The sequence below is a fragment of the Xenopus tropicalis genome, chromosome 3, assembly GCF_000004195.4.
Source record: "Xenopus tropicalis strain Nigerian chromosome 3, UCB_Xtro_10.0, whole genome shotgun sequence".
NCBI classification, from domain to species: domain Eukaryota; kingdom Metazoa; phylum Chordata; class Amphibia; order Anura; family Pipidae; genus Xenopus; species Xenopus tropicalis.
In genome coordinates, this window is record NC_030679.2 from 145,917,472 (window position 1) to 145,936,667 (window position 19,196).

At 43.9% G+C, this 19,196-nt stretch overlaps 1 protein-coding gene across 1 annotated transcript; it reads left to right on the plus strand.

Moving 5' to 3' along the window:
- The first annotated feature begins 383 nt into the window (after positions 1-383).
- On the plus strand, positions 384-19,068 carry LOC100493960 (extracellular calcium-sensing receptor). The gene is made up of 8 exons (XM_012960286.2): positions 384-529; positions 2,229-2,520; positions 5,326-6,156; positions 12,706-12,933; positions 13,034-13,157; positions 13,239-14,129; positions 17,839-17,988; positions 19,064-19,068. Exons 1-8 carry the CDS (start codon positions 384-386, stop codon positions 19,066-19,068), a joined length of 2,667 nt encoding a protein of 888 aa, XP_012815740.2.
- Positions 19,069-19,196: the final 128 nt, after the last annotated feature.

Here is a 19,196-nt window from a genome sequence, read left to right on the forward strand (position 1 = left end):
TATAGTGGGGTGACTGTTACCCCAATGTTTCTATATATCTGTAACCTTGTTATGGGCTAAGGGGGCCCAGCCTGAAGGCCAGTTAGGGGGGGATTTGGGGTGAGTGCTTATTTGTGCCCTGGGTACCCCTGGGACTATAGCGGGGTGACTGTTACCCCAATGTTTCTATATATCTGTAACCTTGTTATGGGCTAAGGGGGCCCAGCCTGAAGGCCAGTTAGGGGGGGATTTGGGGTGAGTGCTTATTTGTGCCCTGGGTACCCCTGAAACTATAGCAGGGTGACTGTTACCCCAAAATCATCTCATTGCATTGCAGGTCCACACCCTATTTCTACAGAACGTTCCTGCACCTCACCCTTACATGCCTTACCCCTGCCTACTATATGGATGGGAACCCCTCAGTCTCGGGCTCCCATGGGATTCTGGTACCTGGGGATCTTCTAATAGGAGCAGTGATTCCCATTCACAGTGATGGTGTCTTCCCCTTGGTCACCTTTAAAGAGAAGCCAACCCCAGATACTTGCAAAGTGTAAGTGCAATTGCATTTGTGTTTCATCAACCCAAGCTATCGTGATTGCCCAAATCTTTTTATTTACATACTTTTTTCATTTTATATACTCATAACTACATTTTGCCATAATATAAGGTGATAGAGGGGTTGTGGGAGCACTCCGAGGCCAAGTACAGGTACTGTTTTATTATTACAGAGAAAGGGGAATCATTTAACCATGAAATAAACCCAATAGGGCTGTTCTGCCCCCAATAAGGGGTAATTATATCTTAGTTGGGATCAAGTACAGGTACTGTTTTATTATTACAGAGAAAAGGGAATCATTTAACCATTAAATAAACCCAATAGGGCTGTTCTGCCCCAATAAGGGGTAATTATATCTTAGTTGGGATCAAGTACAGGTACTGTTTTATTATTACAGAGAAAAGGGAATCATTTAACCATTAAATAAACCCAATAGGGCTGTTCTGCCCCAATAAGGGGTAATTATATCTTAGTTGGGATCAAGTACAGGTACTGTTTTATTATTACAGAGAAAAGGGAATCATTTAACCATTAAATAAACCCAATAGGGCTGTTCTGCCCCAATAAGGGGTAATTATATCTTAGTTGGGATCAAGTACAGGTACTGTTTTATTATTACAGAGAAAAGGGAATCATTTAACCATTAAATAAACCCAATAGGGCTGTTCTGCCCCCAATAAGGGGTAATTATATCTTAGTTGGGATCAAGTACAGGTACTGTTTTATTATTACAGAGAAAAGGGAATCATTTAACCATGAAATAAACCCAATAGGGCTGTTCTGCCCCCAATAAGGGGTAATTATATCTTAGTTGGGATCAAGTACAGGTACTGTTTTATTATTACAGAGAAAAGGGAATCATTTAACCATGAAATAAACCCAATAGGGCTGTTCTGCCCCAATAAGGGGTAATTATATCTTAGTTGGGATCAAGTACAGGTACTGTTTTATTATTACAGTGAAAAGGGAATCATTTAACCATGAAATAAACCCAATAGGGCTGTTCTGCCCCAATAAGGGGTAATTATATCTTAGTTGGGATCAAGTACAGGTACTGTTTTATTATTACAGAGAAAAGGGAATCATTTAACCATGAAATAAACCCAATAGGGCTGTTCTGCCCCCAATAAGAGGTAATTATATCTTAGTTGGGATCAAGTACAAGGTACAGTTTTATTACTACAGGGAAAAAGGAAATCATTTTTAAAATTCCGAATTATTTGATTAAAATGGAGTCTATGGGCGATGGCCTTTCTGTAATTCTGAGCTTTTTGGATAACAGGTTTCTGGATAACGGATCCCATACCTGTACAACGGAAGTGCGACAGATCTGGCCAATTTTAGTACAAGCAAATGGATCAATCAGTGCACATTCCTCCATCTCCTATTTTATTTGTAATTTAGTATCTGTGCAAGTGCAAAAACTATTTTATTCACAATTGTGGAGACATTGCTGCTTTTAACACAAGATTTTACATGAGAATTGTATATGTGTTCACTATGGGCCAGGTTAACTAACACGTGGACATAAAAGTTTGTACATAAGGAAGAAAATCAGACAAATCTACTGTATCTTCACTTTGATATTGTCTCAATATCACCACTTTTGTGAATTCTCCTCTATATGTTGAGTTGGCCAACGTAGCCTCATCTTAGCTTTTGTCTAAAGGTTTCATAACATTTGACCATTTAGGTTCCGCCTTCGATTCTATCAGCCGTTCCAGGCCATCAGATTTGCGGTGGAAGAGATCAACAGAAACCCTGACCTCCTACCCAACAGTACCCTGGGTTTCTATGTCTATGACTCCTGTGTTGTTCTCCAAAGGGAGTTGGTGGGAACACTCTGGATGATAACTGGTCTAGACCGAGTGATACCAAATTACTGCTGCCGGGAACATCCTCCTCTTACTGCCGTCATTGGCCACTCAAAGTCTAGCCACTCCATCCTCATGGCTCATATTCTAGGGCTGTGTAAATTCCCACAGGTGAGGGGGGTCGGTAGAATGTTTAACTACATATCATGCAGTTGAAGAGCTAAATTGGTTTTGAAGAGTTTTTTCAAGATTCCATTTCATTATATTCATGTCAAATGTATTGATTAAGTGATCTGGCTCCGTACTTATCCAAACTAAGTTGCACAAAATGCTTAACATTAGTGATTGGTGAAATGTTTGGCCAGGCAAAGATTCGCAGTGAATTTCCGTGTTTCGCAAAATAAACAGTCGCGGGCGTCAAAAGAATTGTCGCTGAGTCAAAATAAATAGTTGCAGTGTCAAAATAAACAGTCGCGGGCGTCAAAAGAATAGTCGCGGAATTAAAATAAATAGTTGTGGCGTCAAAATAAATAGTCACGGGCGTCAAAAGAATAGTCACGGAGTAAAAATAAATAGTTGCGGCGTCAAAATAAATAGTCGCGGGCATCAAAAGAATAGTCGCGGAGTCAAAATAAATAGTTGCGGTGTCAAAATAAATAGTCACGGCGTCAAAAGAATAGTCGCGGAGTCAAAATAAATAGTTGCGGTGTCAAAATAAATAGTCACGGGTGTCAAAAGAATAGTCGAGGAGTAAAATAAACAGTTGCAGCATCAAAATAAATAGTTGCGGGTGTCAAAAGAATAGTCGCAGAGTCAAAATAAATAGTTGCGGCATCAAAATAAATAGTCGCGGGCATCAAAAGAATAGTCACGGAGTCAAAATAAATAGTTGCGGTGTCAAAATAAATAGTCACGGGCGTCAAAAGAATAGTCGCGGAATCAAAATAAATAGTTGCAGCGTCAAAATAAATAGTTGCGGGCGTCAAGAGAATAGTCGAGGAGTAAAATAAACAGTTGCAGCGTCAAAATAAATAGTTGCGGGCGTCAAAAGAATAGTCGCAGAGTCAAAATAAATAGTTGCGGCATCAAAATAAATAGTCGCAGGCGTCAAAAGAATAGTTGCAGAGTCAAAATAAATAGTTGCGGCGTCAAAATAAATAGTCGCGGGCGTCAAAAGAATAGTCGCAGAGTCAAAATAAATAGTTGCGGCGTCAAAAGAATAGTCGCAGAGTCAAAATAAATAGTTGCGGCGTCAAAATAAATAGTCGCGGGCGTCAAAAGAATAGTCGCGGAGTCAAATTAATAGTTGCAGCATCAAAATAAATAGTTGCACGTCAAAAGATTAGTCTCGCGCCAAAATAATTAGTTGCGGGCGTCAAAAGAATAGTCATGCGTCAAAATAAATAGTCGCGGGCGTCAAAAGAATAGCCGCAGAGTCAAAATAAATAGTTGCGGCGTCAAAATAAATAGTCGCGGGCGTCAAAAGAATAGTCGCGGAGTCAAATTAATAGTTGCAGCATCAAAATAAATAGTTGCACGTCAAAAGATTAGTCTCGCGCCAAAATAATTAGTTGCGGGCATCAAAAGAATAGTCATGCGTCAAAATAAATAGTCGCGGGCGTCAAAATAAATAGTTGCGGGCGTCAAAAGAATAGTCGCAGAGTCAAAATAAATAGTTGCGGCGTCAAAAGAATAGTCGCAGAGTCAAAATAAATAGTTGCGGCGTCAAAATAAATAGTCGCGGGCGTCAAAAGAATAGTCGCGGAGTCAAATTAATAGTTGCAGCATCAAAATAAATAGTTGCACGTCAAAAGATTAGTCTCGCGCCAAAATAATTAGTTGCGGGCGTCAAAAAATAGTCATGCGTCAAAATAAATAGTCGCGGGCGTCAAAATAAATAGTTGAGGCGTCAAAATAAATAGTTGCGCGTCAAAAGATTAGTCTTGCGACAAAATAATTAGTCGCGGGCGTCAAAAGAATAGTCGTGCCGGAACAGATTCGCTCATCACTACTTAACATGTGAGAATCCTTAGTTATCCTCACCAAAATTTCAGGGACATTCACCAATAGGGATGAGCGAATCTGTCCTGTTTCCCTTCACCATAAAATTCGCAAAACAGCAAGAAAATTTGCAAAACGCATTTGCCGCGCAATTTTTATAGTCGCCTGCGTCTTTTTTGTCACCCGCGTCTATCTTTTTGTCGCCTGTGCCCAATTTTGACACGGCCGTGCCCTTATTCTTTTTTGCGTGACCACGCCCAATTTGATGCAGCCACGCCCTTTTTCGCAATCGCATCCTTTTTTGACGCGCAACAAAAAAGTTCAGAGCAATGATTTTTTCCGCGACGAATTTTCACGCAAGTTTCGTGAAACAATTTGCCAATGGCAAAATGCGGAAATTCGCTGCAAATCCGTGCTTGTCGAAAAAATTCGCCAATTGTTGCCCATCGCTGTCAACCTTGTGCCTATATTTCACCTGCAAAATGTACAGCAGTTAAATGGGTTGTTAACCCAACCATTATGCTGCCTCATTGCGCCCCCTAGTTTTGTAATGTCATTATAGATGCAAGACAGTTCGCCAATGAGAATTCTACTGATGAAAACCTCATTAAAAATGCAAAAGAACAGACCAATGAGAATGCTGATTATTGCTCCCAACTCCAATTGCAGGAACAGAGAACAGGGAGCCAGATTTATTCACTTCAGCTGGGATTCTCATTGGAGGATTCTTTTGCATTTTAATGCAGCCACGGGCACTGGAGAGCCTGAAAAGTTTTATTGTGCAATATTGCTTTACGAATACAACCCTGATGTTGTTGGACATCATCTCCCTGCATGCCTCTATCTTCATTATACAAATTCAATGATAATGAAATGGAACATTGATATGAATAGATCTCTAAATGACTTTGATATTTTGTACTAATATCATAATCAGATTTCTATAGTTTAAACTGAATCTTTTTTTATCTAAAGATCAGCCACTATTCTACCAGCTCTCTCTTGAGTGACAAGAGACAGTTCCCTTCCTTCTTTAGAACCGTCCCGAGTGATGACTTTCAGTCCAGGGGACTGGCCCAGATGGTTTTGCATTTTAAATGGAAATGGGTGGGGCTTATAGCCTCTAATGACGATTATGGCACCAAAGCGATAGAGGTCATCAGACAGGAGGTCGTGAAAGAAGGAGCTTGTGTGGCCTACACCGTGTATATTTCAGACAACCTACTTAATCAAAATCTACCAAACATTGTTAAAACCATAAAGAATTCAAGTGCCAATGTCCTAGTAGTCTTCTCAGTTGACTTCTACTTATTTCCCCTTCTGGTTGAGATGCTGAAACAAAATGTAACTGGAAAAACGTTGGTTGCCAGCGAGGGTTGGTCCATTTCAGAAATCTTAGCTGTGGAAAAATATTCTTCCTTACTTTTTGGAACTATAGGTTTTGCTTTCTACAGCTCCAACATCCCAGGGTTTCAGGAGTTCCTCAACTCCATCAACACCCACAATACACCAGGGATACTTTGGACACAAAAGTTATGGGAAGAAGCCTTTGGCTGCACCTTTATAAACCAGAGCAACCTTACTGATGCTCTGAAAAATGTTAAAAAACAATGTACAGGAGAGGAAAATCTAAATTCTGTGCAGAACAGCTATAATGATGTGTCCAGATTAACAGCCTCCTACAATATCTATACTGCGGTGTATGTGATAGCAACAGCTCTGCATGACCTGAGCCAACGTCAAGCCCTGGATGGACCATTGGTTGGAGATAATTTTTCAGATATAGGACATTTCAAACCATGGCAGGTAAAAGTAAATGCGTTAAACAATATAAAGCTCTATGTCAGAGAGTTCTGCCTCATACAGGTTACTTTGAGGTATCGTCAAGGCTTTACTTTTTACCATTGTAAATCTGTGGCCACTAGGGATCTGTCCCATATCGCTTCACCATAAAATTTGTGAAACGGCAAGAAAATTCACAAAACGGCAAAAAATTTGCGAAACGCATTTGTCGCACAATTTTTTGATGTGACCACGTTCAATTTGACACAACCACGCCCTTTTTTTTACGTGACCACGCCCAGAGTGATGCGCGACAAAAAAATTCTGCAGTGACAATTTTTTCTGCGGCAAGGTATTTGGTTGCATTGCTGTATTGCTAGTAATTAGTAGTGATGAGCAAATCTGTACTGTTTCAATTTTCCAAAAAAATTCGCAAAAGTATGCAAAAATTTGCAAAATGCCAAAAATTTGCTTAACGCACAAAATGACACATGTAAAAAAAATTACGTACGCGGCAAAAAAATTTGCCGCTACTTTTTTGGCGTGTGGTGAATTTTTCCGCACCAAATTTTTGTGCCTGTTTAACGAAACAATCCACCAATGGTAAAACATGGAAATTTGCCGCGGAACCATGTCACTAGTGATGAGTGAATTTTTTCACCAGGCATGGATTTGCAGCAAAATTCTACACTTCTGCATTTTTACAAAACTACTGCAAAATGAGGAAAAAAAGCGTTTCCATAAGAAAAATAATTGCGCGCATCAAAAAAGTCATGTAGTAGCCGCGTTTCACTCATTTTTAGCTGTTTTGCGAATTTTTCAGCAGTTTTGCAAATTTTTTTGCGAAGCAAAACTGGAGAGATTCACTCTATGTATTACTGAATTGGTATTATATTGACAAGTGAAAACTCAATATGGCTCAAGTTTTTGTCATAAGTAGTGATGAGCAAATCTGTCCCGTTTCGCTTCGCTGAAAAATTTGCAAATCTTTTGCTGAAATGGTAAAAAATTGGCAAAACGGGAAAAATTCCAAGTGTAAAAAAAAACGAAAATTCTTTTGATGAGAGACAATTCTTTTTGATGCGAGTGACAATTCTTTTTTACGCGAGAGACAATTCTTTTTGATGCGAGAGACAATTCTTTTTCATGCGAGAGACAATTCTTTTTGATGTGGGAGACAATTCTTTTTTACACGAGAGACAATTCTTTTTGATGCAAGAGACAATTCTTTTTGACGCGAGAGACAATTCTTTTTGATGTGAGAGACAATTCTTTTTGACGCGAGAGACAATTCTTTTTGATGTGGGAGACAATTCTTTTTGACACGAGAGACAATTCTTTTTGATGCAAGAGACAATTCTTTTTGACGCGAGAGACAATTCTTTTTGATGTGAGAGACAATTCTTTTTGACGCGAGAGACAATTCTTTTTGACGCGAGAGACAATTCTTTTTGATGTGAGAGACAATTCTTTTTGACGCGAGAGACAATTCTTTTTGATGTGGGAGACAATTCTTTTTGACACGAGAGACAATTCTTTTGATGAGAGACAATTCTTTTGATGAGAGACAATTTTTTGATGCGAGAGACAATTTTTTGATGTGCGACAATTCTTTTTTTGATGCTCGACAATTCCTTTGACATGGGTGACAATTTTAGTATGCGCAGCGAATTTTTTCAGCCTCTTCAAGAAAAAATCTGCCAATGGCGAAACATGGAAATTCGCCACAAATCCATGCCTGCCAAACTTTTTCGCCCATCACTAGTCATAAGCTCGGCAAAAGAACTCTTTCCATATCAGCTGATGATGATAGACTCATTAATATATTATTATATATAGTCTAATCCTTTAGGAGAAGATACAAAAATGAAAGTCATATCAGGCTATGGAGCAGAGGACATCTGAGGAAAAAGTAAAGCTTAGGAGCATTTATATACACTTACACTAAACTCATTCATCAATTCTATTGTCAGTGAAGCAATCCAGTAAATCCAACCCAGGTCCCACTAAATCCCTGGCTCTTCCAGAACTAAAAAGTCAAGGGTAACACTGCATGTTGTCCCTACTCAGAAACTGAAAAGAAGCACCACAAATTGTCTAGAATGTAATTTTAATCAGAAGTAAAATATTACAATAACTTGTTGATATACATTGTTTTCTAAAAGAAATTGGTGAGCCTTTTGATGGGACAAAGATACAAGAATAGGAACATGACATCCAACTGGCATATTTATGCAAAGGAACAAAGCATGTCCTCTGTCCATAGGATCATACATCAGTTCAGATAAAAGAATTAAAAACGGGTTGCAGACTGGCTAAAATCAGATACCCCATGCTATTTTTTTAAGTTTACAACTTTTGTGTATTTTCTGCAATATTTTCGTTAATTTGCGCAACTTTTTCAAACTTTGCGACAATTTATGCAACAATTTGTGCAACAATCATATTTGTTGCAATGAGTAGGAAAGTTTCGGATTCATTCAAGCTTCGGTTGGAGCTGCAGAGTGCCATTGAGCCCTATGGGAGACTTTCCTTGGGCCGGGTTGGAGCTGCAGAGTGCCATTGAGCCCTATGGGAGACTTTCCTTGGGCCGGGTTGGAGCTGCAGAGTGCCATTGAGCCCTATGGGAGACTTTCCTTGGGCCAGGTTGGAGCTGCAGAGTGCCATTGAGCCCTATGGGAGGCTTTCCTTGGGCCGGGTTGGAGCTGCAGAGTGCCATTGAGCCCTATGGGAGGCTTTCCTTGGGCCGGGTTGGAGCTGCAGAGTGCCACTGAGCCCTATGGGAGACTTTCCTTGGGCCGGGTTGGAGCTGCAGAGTGCCACTGAGCCCTATGGGAGACTTTCCTTGGGCCGGGTTGGAGCTGCAGAGTGCCATTGAGCCCTATGGGAGACTTTCCTTGGGCCGGGTTGGAGCTGCAGAGTGCCATTGAGCCCTATGGGAGACTTTCCTTGGGCCGGGTTGGAGCTGCAGAGTGCCATTGAGCCCTATGGGAGACTTTCCTTGGGCCGGGTTGGAGCTACAGAGTGCCATTGAGCCCTATGGGAGACTTTCCTTGGGCCGGGTTGGAGCTGCAGAGTGCCATTGAGCCCTATGGGAGACTTTCCTTGGGCCGGGTTGGAGCTACAGAGTGCCATTGAGCCCTATGGGAGACTTTCCTTGGGCCGGGTTGGAGCTGCAGAGTGCCATTGAGCCCTATGGGAGGCTTTCCTTGGGCCGGGTTGGAGCTGCAGAGTGCCATTGAGCCCTATGGGAGACTTTCCTTGGGCCGGGTTGGAGCTGCAGAGTGCCATTGAGCCCTATGGGAGACTTTCCTTGGGCCGGGTTGGAGCTGCAGAGTGCCATTGAGCCCTATGGGAGACTTTCCTTGGGCCGGGTTGGAGCTGCAGAGTGCCATTGAGCCCTATGGGAGACTTTCCTTGGGCCGGGTTGGAGCTGCAGAGTGCCATTGAGCCCTATGGGAGACTTTCCTTGGGCCGGGTTGGAGCTACAGAGTGCCATTGAGCCCTATGGGAGACTTTCCTTGGGCCGGGTTGGAGCTGCAGAGTGCCATTGAGCCCTATGGGAGACTTTCCTTGGGCCGGGTTGGAGCTGCAGAGTGCCATTGAGCCCTATGGGAGACTTTCCTTGGGCCGGGTTGGAGCTGCAGAGTGCCATTGAGCCCTATGGGAGACTTTCCTTGGGCCGGGTTGGAGCTGCAGAGTGCCATTGAGCCCTATGGGAGACTTTCCTTGGGCCGGGTTGGAGCTGCAGAGTGCCATTGAGGCCTATGGGAGGCTTTCCTTGGGCCGGGTTGGAGCTGCAGAGTGCCATTGAGCCCTATGGGAGACTTTCCTTGGGCCGGGTTGGAGCTGCAGAGTGCCATTGAGCCCTATGGGAGACTTTCCTTGGGCCGGGTTGGAGCTGCAGAGTGCCATTGAGCCCTATGGGAGACTTTCCTTGGGCCGGGTTGGAGCTACAGAGTGCCATTGAGCCCTATGGGAGACTTTCCTTGGGCCGGGTTGGAGCTGCAGAGTGCCATTGAGCCCTATGGGAGACTTTCCTTGGGCCGGGTTGGAGCTGCAGAGTGCCATTGAGCCCTATGGGAGACTTTCCTTGGGCCGGGTTGGAGCTACAGAGTGCCATTGAGCCCTATGGGAGACTTTCCTTGGGCCGGGTTGGAGCTGCAGAGTGCCATTGAGCCCTATGGGAGACTTTCCTTGGGCCGGGTTGGAGCTGCAGAGTGCCATTGAGCCCTATGGGAGACTTTCCTCGGGCCGGGTTGGAGCTGCAGAGTGCCATTGAGCCCTATGGGAGACTTTCCTTGGGCCGGGTTGGAGCTGCAGAGTGCCATTGAGCCCTATGGGAGACTTTCCTTGGGCCGGGTTGGAGCTGCAGAGTGCCATTGAGCCCTATGGGAGACTTTCCTTGGGCCGGGTTGGAGCTGCAGAGTGCCATTGAGCCCTATGGGAGACTTTCCTTGGGCCGGGTTGGAGCTGCAGAGTGCCATTGAGCCCTATGGGAGACTTTCCTTGGGCCGGGTTGGAGCTGCAGAGTGCCATTGAGCCCTATGGGAGACTTTCCTTGGGCCGGGTTGGAGCTGCAGAGTGCCATTGAGCCCTATGGGAGACTTTCCTTGGGCCAGGTTGGAGCTGCAGAGTGCCATTGAGCCCTATGGGAGACTTTCCTTGGGCCGGGTTGGAGCTGCAGAGTGCCATTGAGCCCTATGGGAGACTTTCCTTGGGCCAGGTTGGAGCTGCAGAGTGCCATTGAGCCCTATGGGAGACTTTCCTTGGGCCGGGTTGGAGCTGCAGAGTGCCATTGAGCCCTATGGGAGACTTTCCTTGGGCCGGGTTGGAGCTGCAGAGTGCCATTGAGCCCTATGGGAGACTTTCCTTGGGCCGGGTTGGAGCTGCAGAGTGCCATTGAGCCCTATGGGAGACTTTCCTTGGGCCGGGTTGGAGCTGCAGAGTGCCATTGAGCCCTATGGGAGACTTTCCTTGGGCCGGGTTGGAGCTGCAGAGTGCCATTGAGCCCTATGGGAGACTTTCCTTGGGCTGGGTTGGAGCTGCAGAGTGCCATTGAGCCCTATGGGAGACTTTCCTTGGGCCGGGTTGGAGCTGCAGAGTGCCATTGAGCCCTATGGGAGACTTTCCTTGGGCCGGGTTGGAGCTGCAGAGTGCCATTGAGCCCTATGGGAGACTTTCCTTGGGCCGGGTTGGAGCTGCAGAGTGCCATTGAGCCCTATGGGAGACTTTCCTTGGGCCGGGTTGGAGCTGCAGAGTGCCATTGAGCCCTATGGGAGACTTTCCTTGGGCCGGGTTGGAGCTGCAGAGTGCCATTGAGCCCTATGGGAGACTTTCCTTGGGCCGGGTTGGAGCTGCAGAGTGCCATTGAGCCCTATGGGAGGCTTTCCTTGGGCCAGGTTGGAGCTGCAGAGTGCCATTGAGCCCTATGGGAGACTTTCCTTGGGCCGGGTTGGAGCTGCAGAGTGCCATTGAGCCCTATGGGAGACTTTCCTTGGGCCGGGTTGGAGCTGCAGAGTGCCATTGAGCCCTATGGGAGACTTTCCTTGGGCCGGGTTGGAGCTGCAGAGTGCCATTGAGCCCTATGGGAGACTTTCCTTGGGCCAGGTTGGAGCTGCAGAGTGCCATTGAGCCCTATGGGAGACTTTCCTTGGGCCGGGTTGGAGCTGCAGGGTGCCATTGAGTCCTATGGGAGACTTTCCTTGGGCCGGGTTGGAGCTGCAGAGTGCCATTGAGCCCTATGGGAGACTTTCCTTGGGCCGGGTTGGAGCTGCAGAGTGCCATTGAGCCCTATGGGAGGTTTTCCTTGGGCCGGGTTGGAGCTGCAGAGTGCCATTGAGCCCTATGGGAGACTTTCCTTGGGCCGGGTTGGAGCTGCAGAGTGCCATTGAGCCCTATGGGAGACTTTCCTTGGGCCGGGTTGGAGCTGCAGAGTGCCATTGAGCCCTATGGGAGACTTTCCTTGGGCCGGGTTGGAGCTGCAGAGTGCCATTGAGCCCTATGGGAGACTTTCCTTGGGCCAGGTTGGAGCTGCAGAATGCCATTGACCCTATGGGAGGCTTCCAAAAACATGCACAGAAGGATCAAAGTCAGGAAGATTTTCACGCCGTTTACGATAGTTTGGATACAAAAATTTCTGAACTTTTTGATCGTACTGCAATATTTTTGTATGACCATGATACAAAATGTTCGCGCTTTTAGCGCATATTAGAAAATATTGTATTTAATCTGAATTTTTTCATTCAGACTTTTAGAAGTGCGAAATTCGGACTTTGATAAATGGGCCCATAAAAGTAGTGTTTATTAAGTCAAAAAAGTTGCCTTTTTTGTACTTTTTTTGTTTGTATTTTTTCAGTTCAGATTTTTTGATAAAATGACTGCCATTCATGGAAGCTGGTTTTTTCGTGGTTTCTTAATAGTAAAAATGACAAAAAATTATGACTTTTTGTAAATCTGTCCCCATAGTTTTATTAATTTAGATAAATCTCAGTATCTTATAACATATTTTTTTCTTTTACTTTTGACATATGAAAAATGTTAAAGATGGAATGTGCTTTTCCCTCTGTTCAGCTATTGGGTTATTTTAAGAATGTCCGGGTGAAACTAAGCAACAATCGGGAAGTATTTTTTGATAAGGATGGAAACCCACCGGCTGTTTATGATATAGTCAACTGGCAGCTGGGATTGGATGGAACCATCAAGCAAATGAAAGTGGGAAGCTACGACACTTTGAATCCTTCTGGGGACATTTTCAGCATCAACAAAAAGTTAATTTGGTGGCCTACAGGGAATCAGGAGGTAAATAACCAAAAATGACCGCTACATTGCATCACATTCAGGCTTGAACAAAAAAGTAATGTTTGACATTGGTTTGATAGTAGACTTTGTTCCTTGCAAGATTCCGTTATCCGAGTGCAGTCAGAGTTGCCCGGTAGGGTTTAAAAAGGCAGTAATAGAAGGAGCGCCAGTGTGCTGCTTTCATTGTGTTCCCTGCGCCCAAGGAGAGGTCTCCAATCAGACGGGTGGGTAAAACATTAGGAGCTGCAATATTTAATGTGTTGCCAAGACATTATCTGCAAATTGTTGTTATTTGTACTTTTCAGATGCCATTGAGTGCTGGAAGTGCCCCTGGGACATGTGGCCCAACAGTAAAAGAGACAGATGTTTTCGAAAACCCATTGAGTTCCTTTCCTATGAGGATTACTTGGGCATCACCCTGGCAACAATCAGTACTTTCTCCTCTATGGTCCCAATTTTTATCTTTCGACTTTTCATTCATTATAAATCCACCCCAACTGTGAGAGCCAACAACTATTCAGTGAGTTGTATTCTCTTAGTATCTCTGTCTTTCTGCTTCCTCTGTGCTTTGGCTTTCATTGGTTACCCCCAACCTGAGAAGTGCCTTCTGCGCCAGGCGGCATTTGGCCTTGTCTTTACCCTCTGTGTATCCTGCATTTTGGCCAAAACTGTTATTGTTGTTTTTGCCTTCATGGCCACTAAACCCGGGAGCAGCCTCAAAAAATGGACAACTCCCCGTGTGCCCTACATGATCATTACCATCTGCACCTTCATACAACTCACTTTGTGCATTTTCTGGCTCTCTATCTCCCCTCCTTTCCCACAATACAATATTGAAGCCAAACCAGGGATCATTGTTGTAGAGTGCAATGAAAACTCTCAGTTTGCTTTCTGGTGCATGCTGGGATATCTTGGCCTCTTGGCCTCCATCAGTTTCATTGTTGCATTCCTGGCCAGACGCCTCCCTGACAGTTTCAATGAAGCCAAATTGATCACATTCAGTATGTTGGCCTTCCTCAGTGTGTGGGTGTACTTTATCCCAGCCTCTCTCAGTGCCCAGGGCAAATATACTGTTGCCATGGAGATCTTTGCAATTCTGACTTCGAGCTGGGCTCTCATGTTCTGCATATTCCTCCCCAAATGTTTCATTATATTGTTTAGACCCAACATGAACTCCAGGGAAAACATCCTGGCAGGTACCAAATAAAAAAACTCATCTTGAAACACTGTGGCAGATTACCTCTTCTATTATACCATTAGTTTCACTATTTGCTTGAATACACATTTTAATGGAGGTTTTGGGTTGGCCAATGACCTCATGTTTGACCAAGATCATGAGGCAGCAATACCTTATTCTAGCTGCTCTCCAGTAGAACACCATTATACTGCAGCTCTTTTTTCAGTTGGGTCCTCTCGAGGTAGTAGCAGAAAGTATTTAAGAAGCTTAACTGTAGCTCTCAACATGTTCTTACTACAAGTACTTTATAAAATAAGTGGGTGCCAGTGATTCTTAACCAATAAGAATATTTATTGAACAGTGTAAATGCACTCCCCGAGTACAACAATGAATGAGGCAAGAATAAGTGGTACAGCAAAGGTCACACAATATATACTTGGTCAGCACCAAAACACTTAGAAGATAGAACATGTTCAGTATTAGTCTTTCCGTGTAATGGATCCCCATCCAGTAGAAGCCTCTCAGAGATAACACTAGCCTTGGTCTTATTATAGTCTGTGATCCATACACTTTGATGGTTAGTGTTGCCTTGGAGAACTAACTCCGCCCTACTGCACCTCAGTAGAGTTTAACACTCCTCTAAGCTGACCTGTCTAACTCACAACTCCTATGGGCGTGCTTTTCCAGAAACTATATCTTTACCTCATTCATATATTCCTTGTACACCAACTCCTCTAAGGATGCTGATCTCCTTGGTCTTCCAAGCTTGATGTTGGACCTTATGCTCCAGGCTCCCAGCACATCAGGCCCTGATGTTAGGTGAAAACCAAAGGAAGAGCCATGTGCTTCATTACATTACCTAATGACAGGACCTGGCCAAGCTGACCTATCTAACTCACAACTCCTATGGGCGTGCTATTGCAGAACCTGCTATGCACTATCTTTACCTCATTCACATATTTCCTGTACACCAACTTCTCTAAGGATGCTGATCTCCTTGGGCTTCCATGATGTTGGACCTTATGCCCCAGGCTCCCAGCACATCAGGTCCTAATATTAGGTGAAAACCAAAGGAAGAGCCATGTGCTTCCTTTCATTATATTACCTAAAGACAGGACCTGGCCAAGCTGACCTGTCTAACTCACAACTCCTATGGGCGTGCTTTTCCAGAAACTTCAATGCACTATCTTTACCTCATTCATATATTCCCTGTACACCAACTTCTCTAAGGATGCTAATCTTCTTGGGCTTCCAAGCTTGATGTTGGACCTTATGCTCCAGGCTCCCAGCACATCAGGTCTTGATATTTGGTGAAACCAAAGGAAGAGCAATGCTTCCTTTCATTATATTACCTAAAGACAGGACCTGGCCAAGATTCCTGGGCCAGTTAGGGAAACCTTGCAACCAGGGTATAGGCAAAGGAACCGGGACCTTCTGAGCAGTTGGGGAATTTTTGTGTCCTCTATCCCCAAATCTTTTGCTCATAAGAAGTCAGATTTGCTCATAACAAGTCGGAAATAATAAAAAAAACCTGTATGATTATTTTATGAAGAGAATGTTCTCTTGAGGGTTACCGAACCTGAAAAGTTGAAGCAACTCAGAGTGTTGGGTGACTGGAGCACAATCAAAAGATCCCATCAGCCATTGCTACACATTTTACATTGTCCATCATTTCTTCCAAGGGCGTTCTGCTGAATTTTTCTGAAGAAACATATTGGCCCTGATATTTGAATGTTTTTATTTAAATGACATTCATGATGGAAAGGTGGCAGGGGGGAGTACACAGAAGAGTACCACCCAACATGGTGTAACTAAAATCAGACTCAAAGTGGTAAAATCAGACCTGATTTTAAATTTGGGCCCAGTGGTGACCTAATTAATCAATTGGTAAAATAGATTAATTAGCTCAGAAACTTTTGCTGCCGATTCAAATCCTTTAGACCAGTGATCCCCAACCAGTGGCTCGGAGGCAACCCAACCCCTTGGATGTTGCTCTCAGTGCCCCCAAACGAGGGAGTTATTTTTGAATTCCTGACTTGGGGGCAAGTTTTGGTTGAATAAAAACAAATAAAGCCCCTGTAAGCTGATAGGGTGCATAGAGGCTGCCTAATAGCCAATCACAGCACCTCCATAAATTTTTATGATGTTTGTGTTGCTCTCCAAGTCTTTTTACATTTGACTTTGGTTCATGATTAAGGTTGGGGATCCCTGCTTTAGACCGATTCAGCAGCTGATATGCCCATATTTGGGCACCCCCAATGGGCTTACCCTACCAACATCTCACCTAAAATTGGGCAGATCTTGATCAGGCAGGATTGATTTTCCATCGAATTGGAGACCAAATCAGCTCCTTGATGTGGTCCTCAGTCCAACGGCACCTATACCCACAAGTTTGATTTTGATGGTTTGGCCCTAGGTCTAAATGATCAAATTAGCCTGATATCACCCACCTTAGGTGGGCCCATTAGGAGAAGATCCATTCATTTGGCAACCTTAGCCAAACAAGCAGATCTCACCGTGTATGGTCACCTTTAGTCCTGCACATGGAAACTGGTGCATTGGGTAAAAGTTCTTGAAGTCAATTGGCAACTTTTTTTACATGTAACATTTTTTACACTCCTTTTTTTTTGTCTTGACAACTTTTTGTCTTTTTTCTGCGGTGAATTTTATGGCAAAATATGGAATTTCTCTGCTAATCCACGCCGGGAGAAAAAAAAAACTAGTTTCACTAATTATAGGTAAGTGATGAACTTACTTAATTTTATTAGGGGTTGAAAAACCTTTTTTTACAGAAAGGTCTGTGACATTGTTAAAATGTCTCTACGTCTCTGCCAGATATAAAAGACGGGATGTCTCTTTAGCAAAGGAGAAGATCAAAGTGAAAAGGTGAAGATTAAAGTCTACTGTTATAAAATTATCTGCTCTCAACCTCAGCTACTATCCATCTTGGTAATGATTTATACGATGAATGCATTAAGGGCCCCGAGGTACTGCAGGTGAACATTCCATCTCTATGGACCTCCTGGGGCCTGAAAAAACCGAGAGTAATTGCAGAGTGTAATTATACCTAAGGGAGCAGCTCTGGTCCTCTGTGGATATTCCCATCCCTAATATATTATATATAAATCCGTAGAAACAGACGGAGTGCTACGGGCGGGAAGGCAGAATGAGGTAGGAGCAAATTTATATTAACATTGCAACTGTAGCTTTGTGCCGTGTGTGTGTATGGCTGTGTGTTTGTGCTGGGGATATATGCTGTTGAAGGACAGTAGAGTAGATGTTGTGCAGAGAAGGAAGAACAGATACCTGTTGGTTAAATTATTATTGGAAATCACTATGTAACTTATATGTATGTATGTATGTATATGAAACCCCTTTTTGGCTATATTAGTCAAAATGTCCAGCTAGAGATAGAGCATGGGGTACATTGGACTCCTCTTCCACAGGATGGGCCTTCACTAAGGGGAAGTTTTCTCTATAAGGGTTCAATGAATAGATGGACGCCAGAAGCTCTTGCAAAACAAAATAACAGATGATTTATTTGTCCCAGACAAACACTCCTATGAGGTATAGCAATTTCTCAGCAGGGAAATTGATGGTCAAGTAGATCAAGCATAAGAGTATGGTGTTCACCGGTTTATCCCTCTCTTGCAGAGTATGGGCAGAGTAAAGACAACCAACAGAGTGACAGGAACATAAAAGTCCACTGGTTTTTCCCTCTCTTGCAGAGTATGGGCAGGGTAAAGACAACCAACAGAGTGAGAAGAACATAGCAAGTCCACCAGTTTATCCCTCTCTTGCAGAGTATGGGCAGAGTAAAGACAACCAACAGAGTGACAGGAACATAAAAGTCCACTGGTTTTTCCCTCTCTTGCAGAGTATGGGCAGGGTAAAGACAACCAACAGAGTGACAGGAACATAGGAAGCCCACCGGTTTATCCCTCTCTTGCAGAGTATGGGCAGGGTAAAGACAACCAACAGAGTGACAGGAACATAGGCAGTCCACTGGTTTATCCCTCTTGTGCAGAGTATGGGCAGGGTTAGGACAACCAACAGAGTGAGAAGAACATAGGCAGTTCACCGGTTTATCCCTCTCTTGCAGAGTATGGGCAGGGTTAGGACAACCAACAGAGTGAGAAGAACATAGGAAGCCCACCGGTTTATCCCTCTCTTGCAGAGTATGGGCAGGGTATAGACAACCAACAGAGTGAGAGGAACATAGGAAGCCCACCGGTTTATCCCTCTCTTGCAGAGTATGGGCAGGGTATAGACAACCAACAGAGTGAGAGGAACATAGGAAGCCCACCGGTTTATCCCTCTCTTGCAGAGTATGGGCAGGGTATAGACAACCAACAGAGTGAGAGGAACATAGGAAGTCCACCGGTTTATCCCACCTTGGATAAGTTTGGGCAGGGTTAAACTAAACTACTGCGTCCCTATTCTCGGGCAGTAAGCCTGTAGGAGACTACTCCTTTACTCTCCTGGTTGGAGCTGGAAAGCTGCTCTTTCTATATAAGTGCTGACTGGCTCACATTCCTAGAAAGTGCTATGAAATGATATAACCTATGCTTTCTATACCTCATTAACGGGGTCCCTGCTCCCTGATTTCACTAAGGGTGATGGTCTCCCTTAGAGCAAATACTTCTGGGCCGGTGTGGATCCCAGGCTTCATGCAGATCAGATCAGATCAGAAATAACAGGCCAAGAAGGCAGAACCACCCCTTCCCCCCCAAAAGAGTTTAATAAATCCATATTGGAAAGTTGCATATAATTATGGTTTTTTTTATTAGGCAAAAAATTATTTTTGGAGTTGACATGTCCTTTAATACTGAAAGAGAGTTTTGCCTTCATAAATATTAGCTGGCAGAGCAGGGGTTATTGTCCCCGTGCCTTTGGGATCGGAACGCTCGGTATTTCTATGCTATTAATGAATGTTTCCTCATTGCACTGCAGGCTGATGTCCAATTTATACAGAACATTTTTGCATCTAATCCTGATTTGCCAAGTCCCCGCCTCCTGTTCCAAGGAGGAACTTAATAATTTGGACCAGAATGGGATTCTTGTGCCTGGAGATATTCTAATAGGA

Coding starts and splice junctions, on each gene's coding strand:
- LOC100493960 (XM_012960286.2), top strand. CDS start 384: ATGGATGGGAACCCCTCAGTCTCGGGCTCCCATGGGATTCTGGTACCT. Junction 2,521..5,325: donor GGCTGTGTAAATTCCCACAG/GTGAGGGGGGTC, acceptor TTTTATCTAAAG/ATCAGCCACTATTCTACCAG. Junction 12,934..13,033: donor GGCCTACAGGGAATCAGGAG/GTAAATAACCAA, acceptor GTTCCTTGCAAG/ATTCCGTTATCCGAGTGCAG.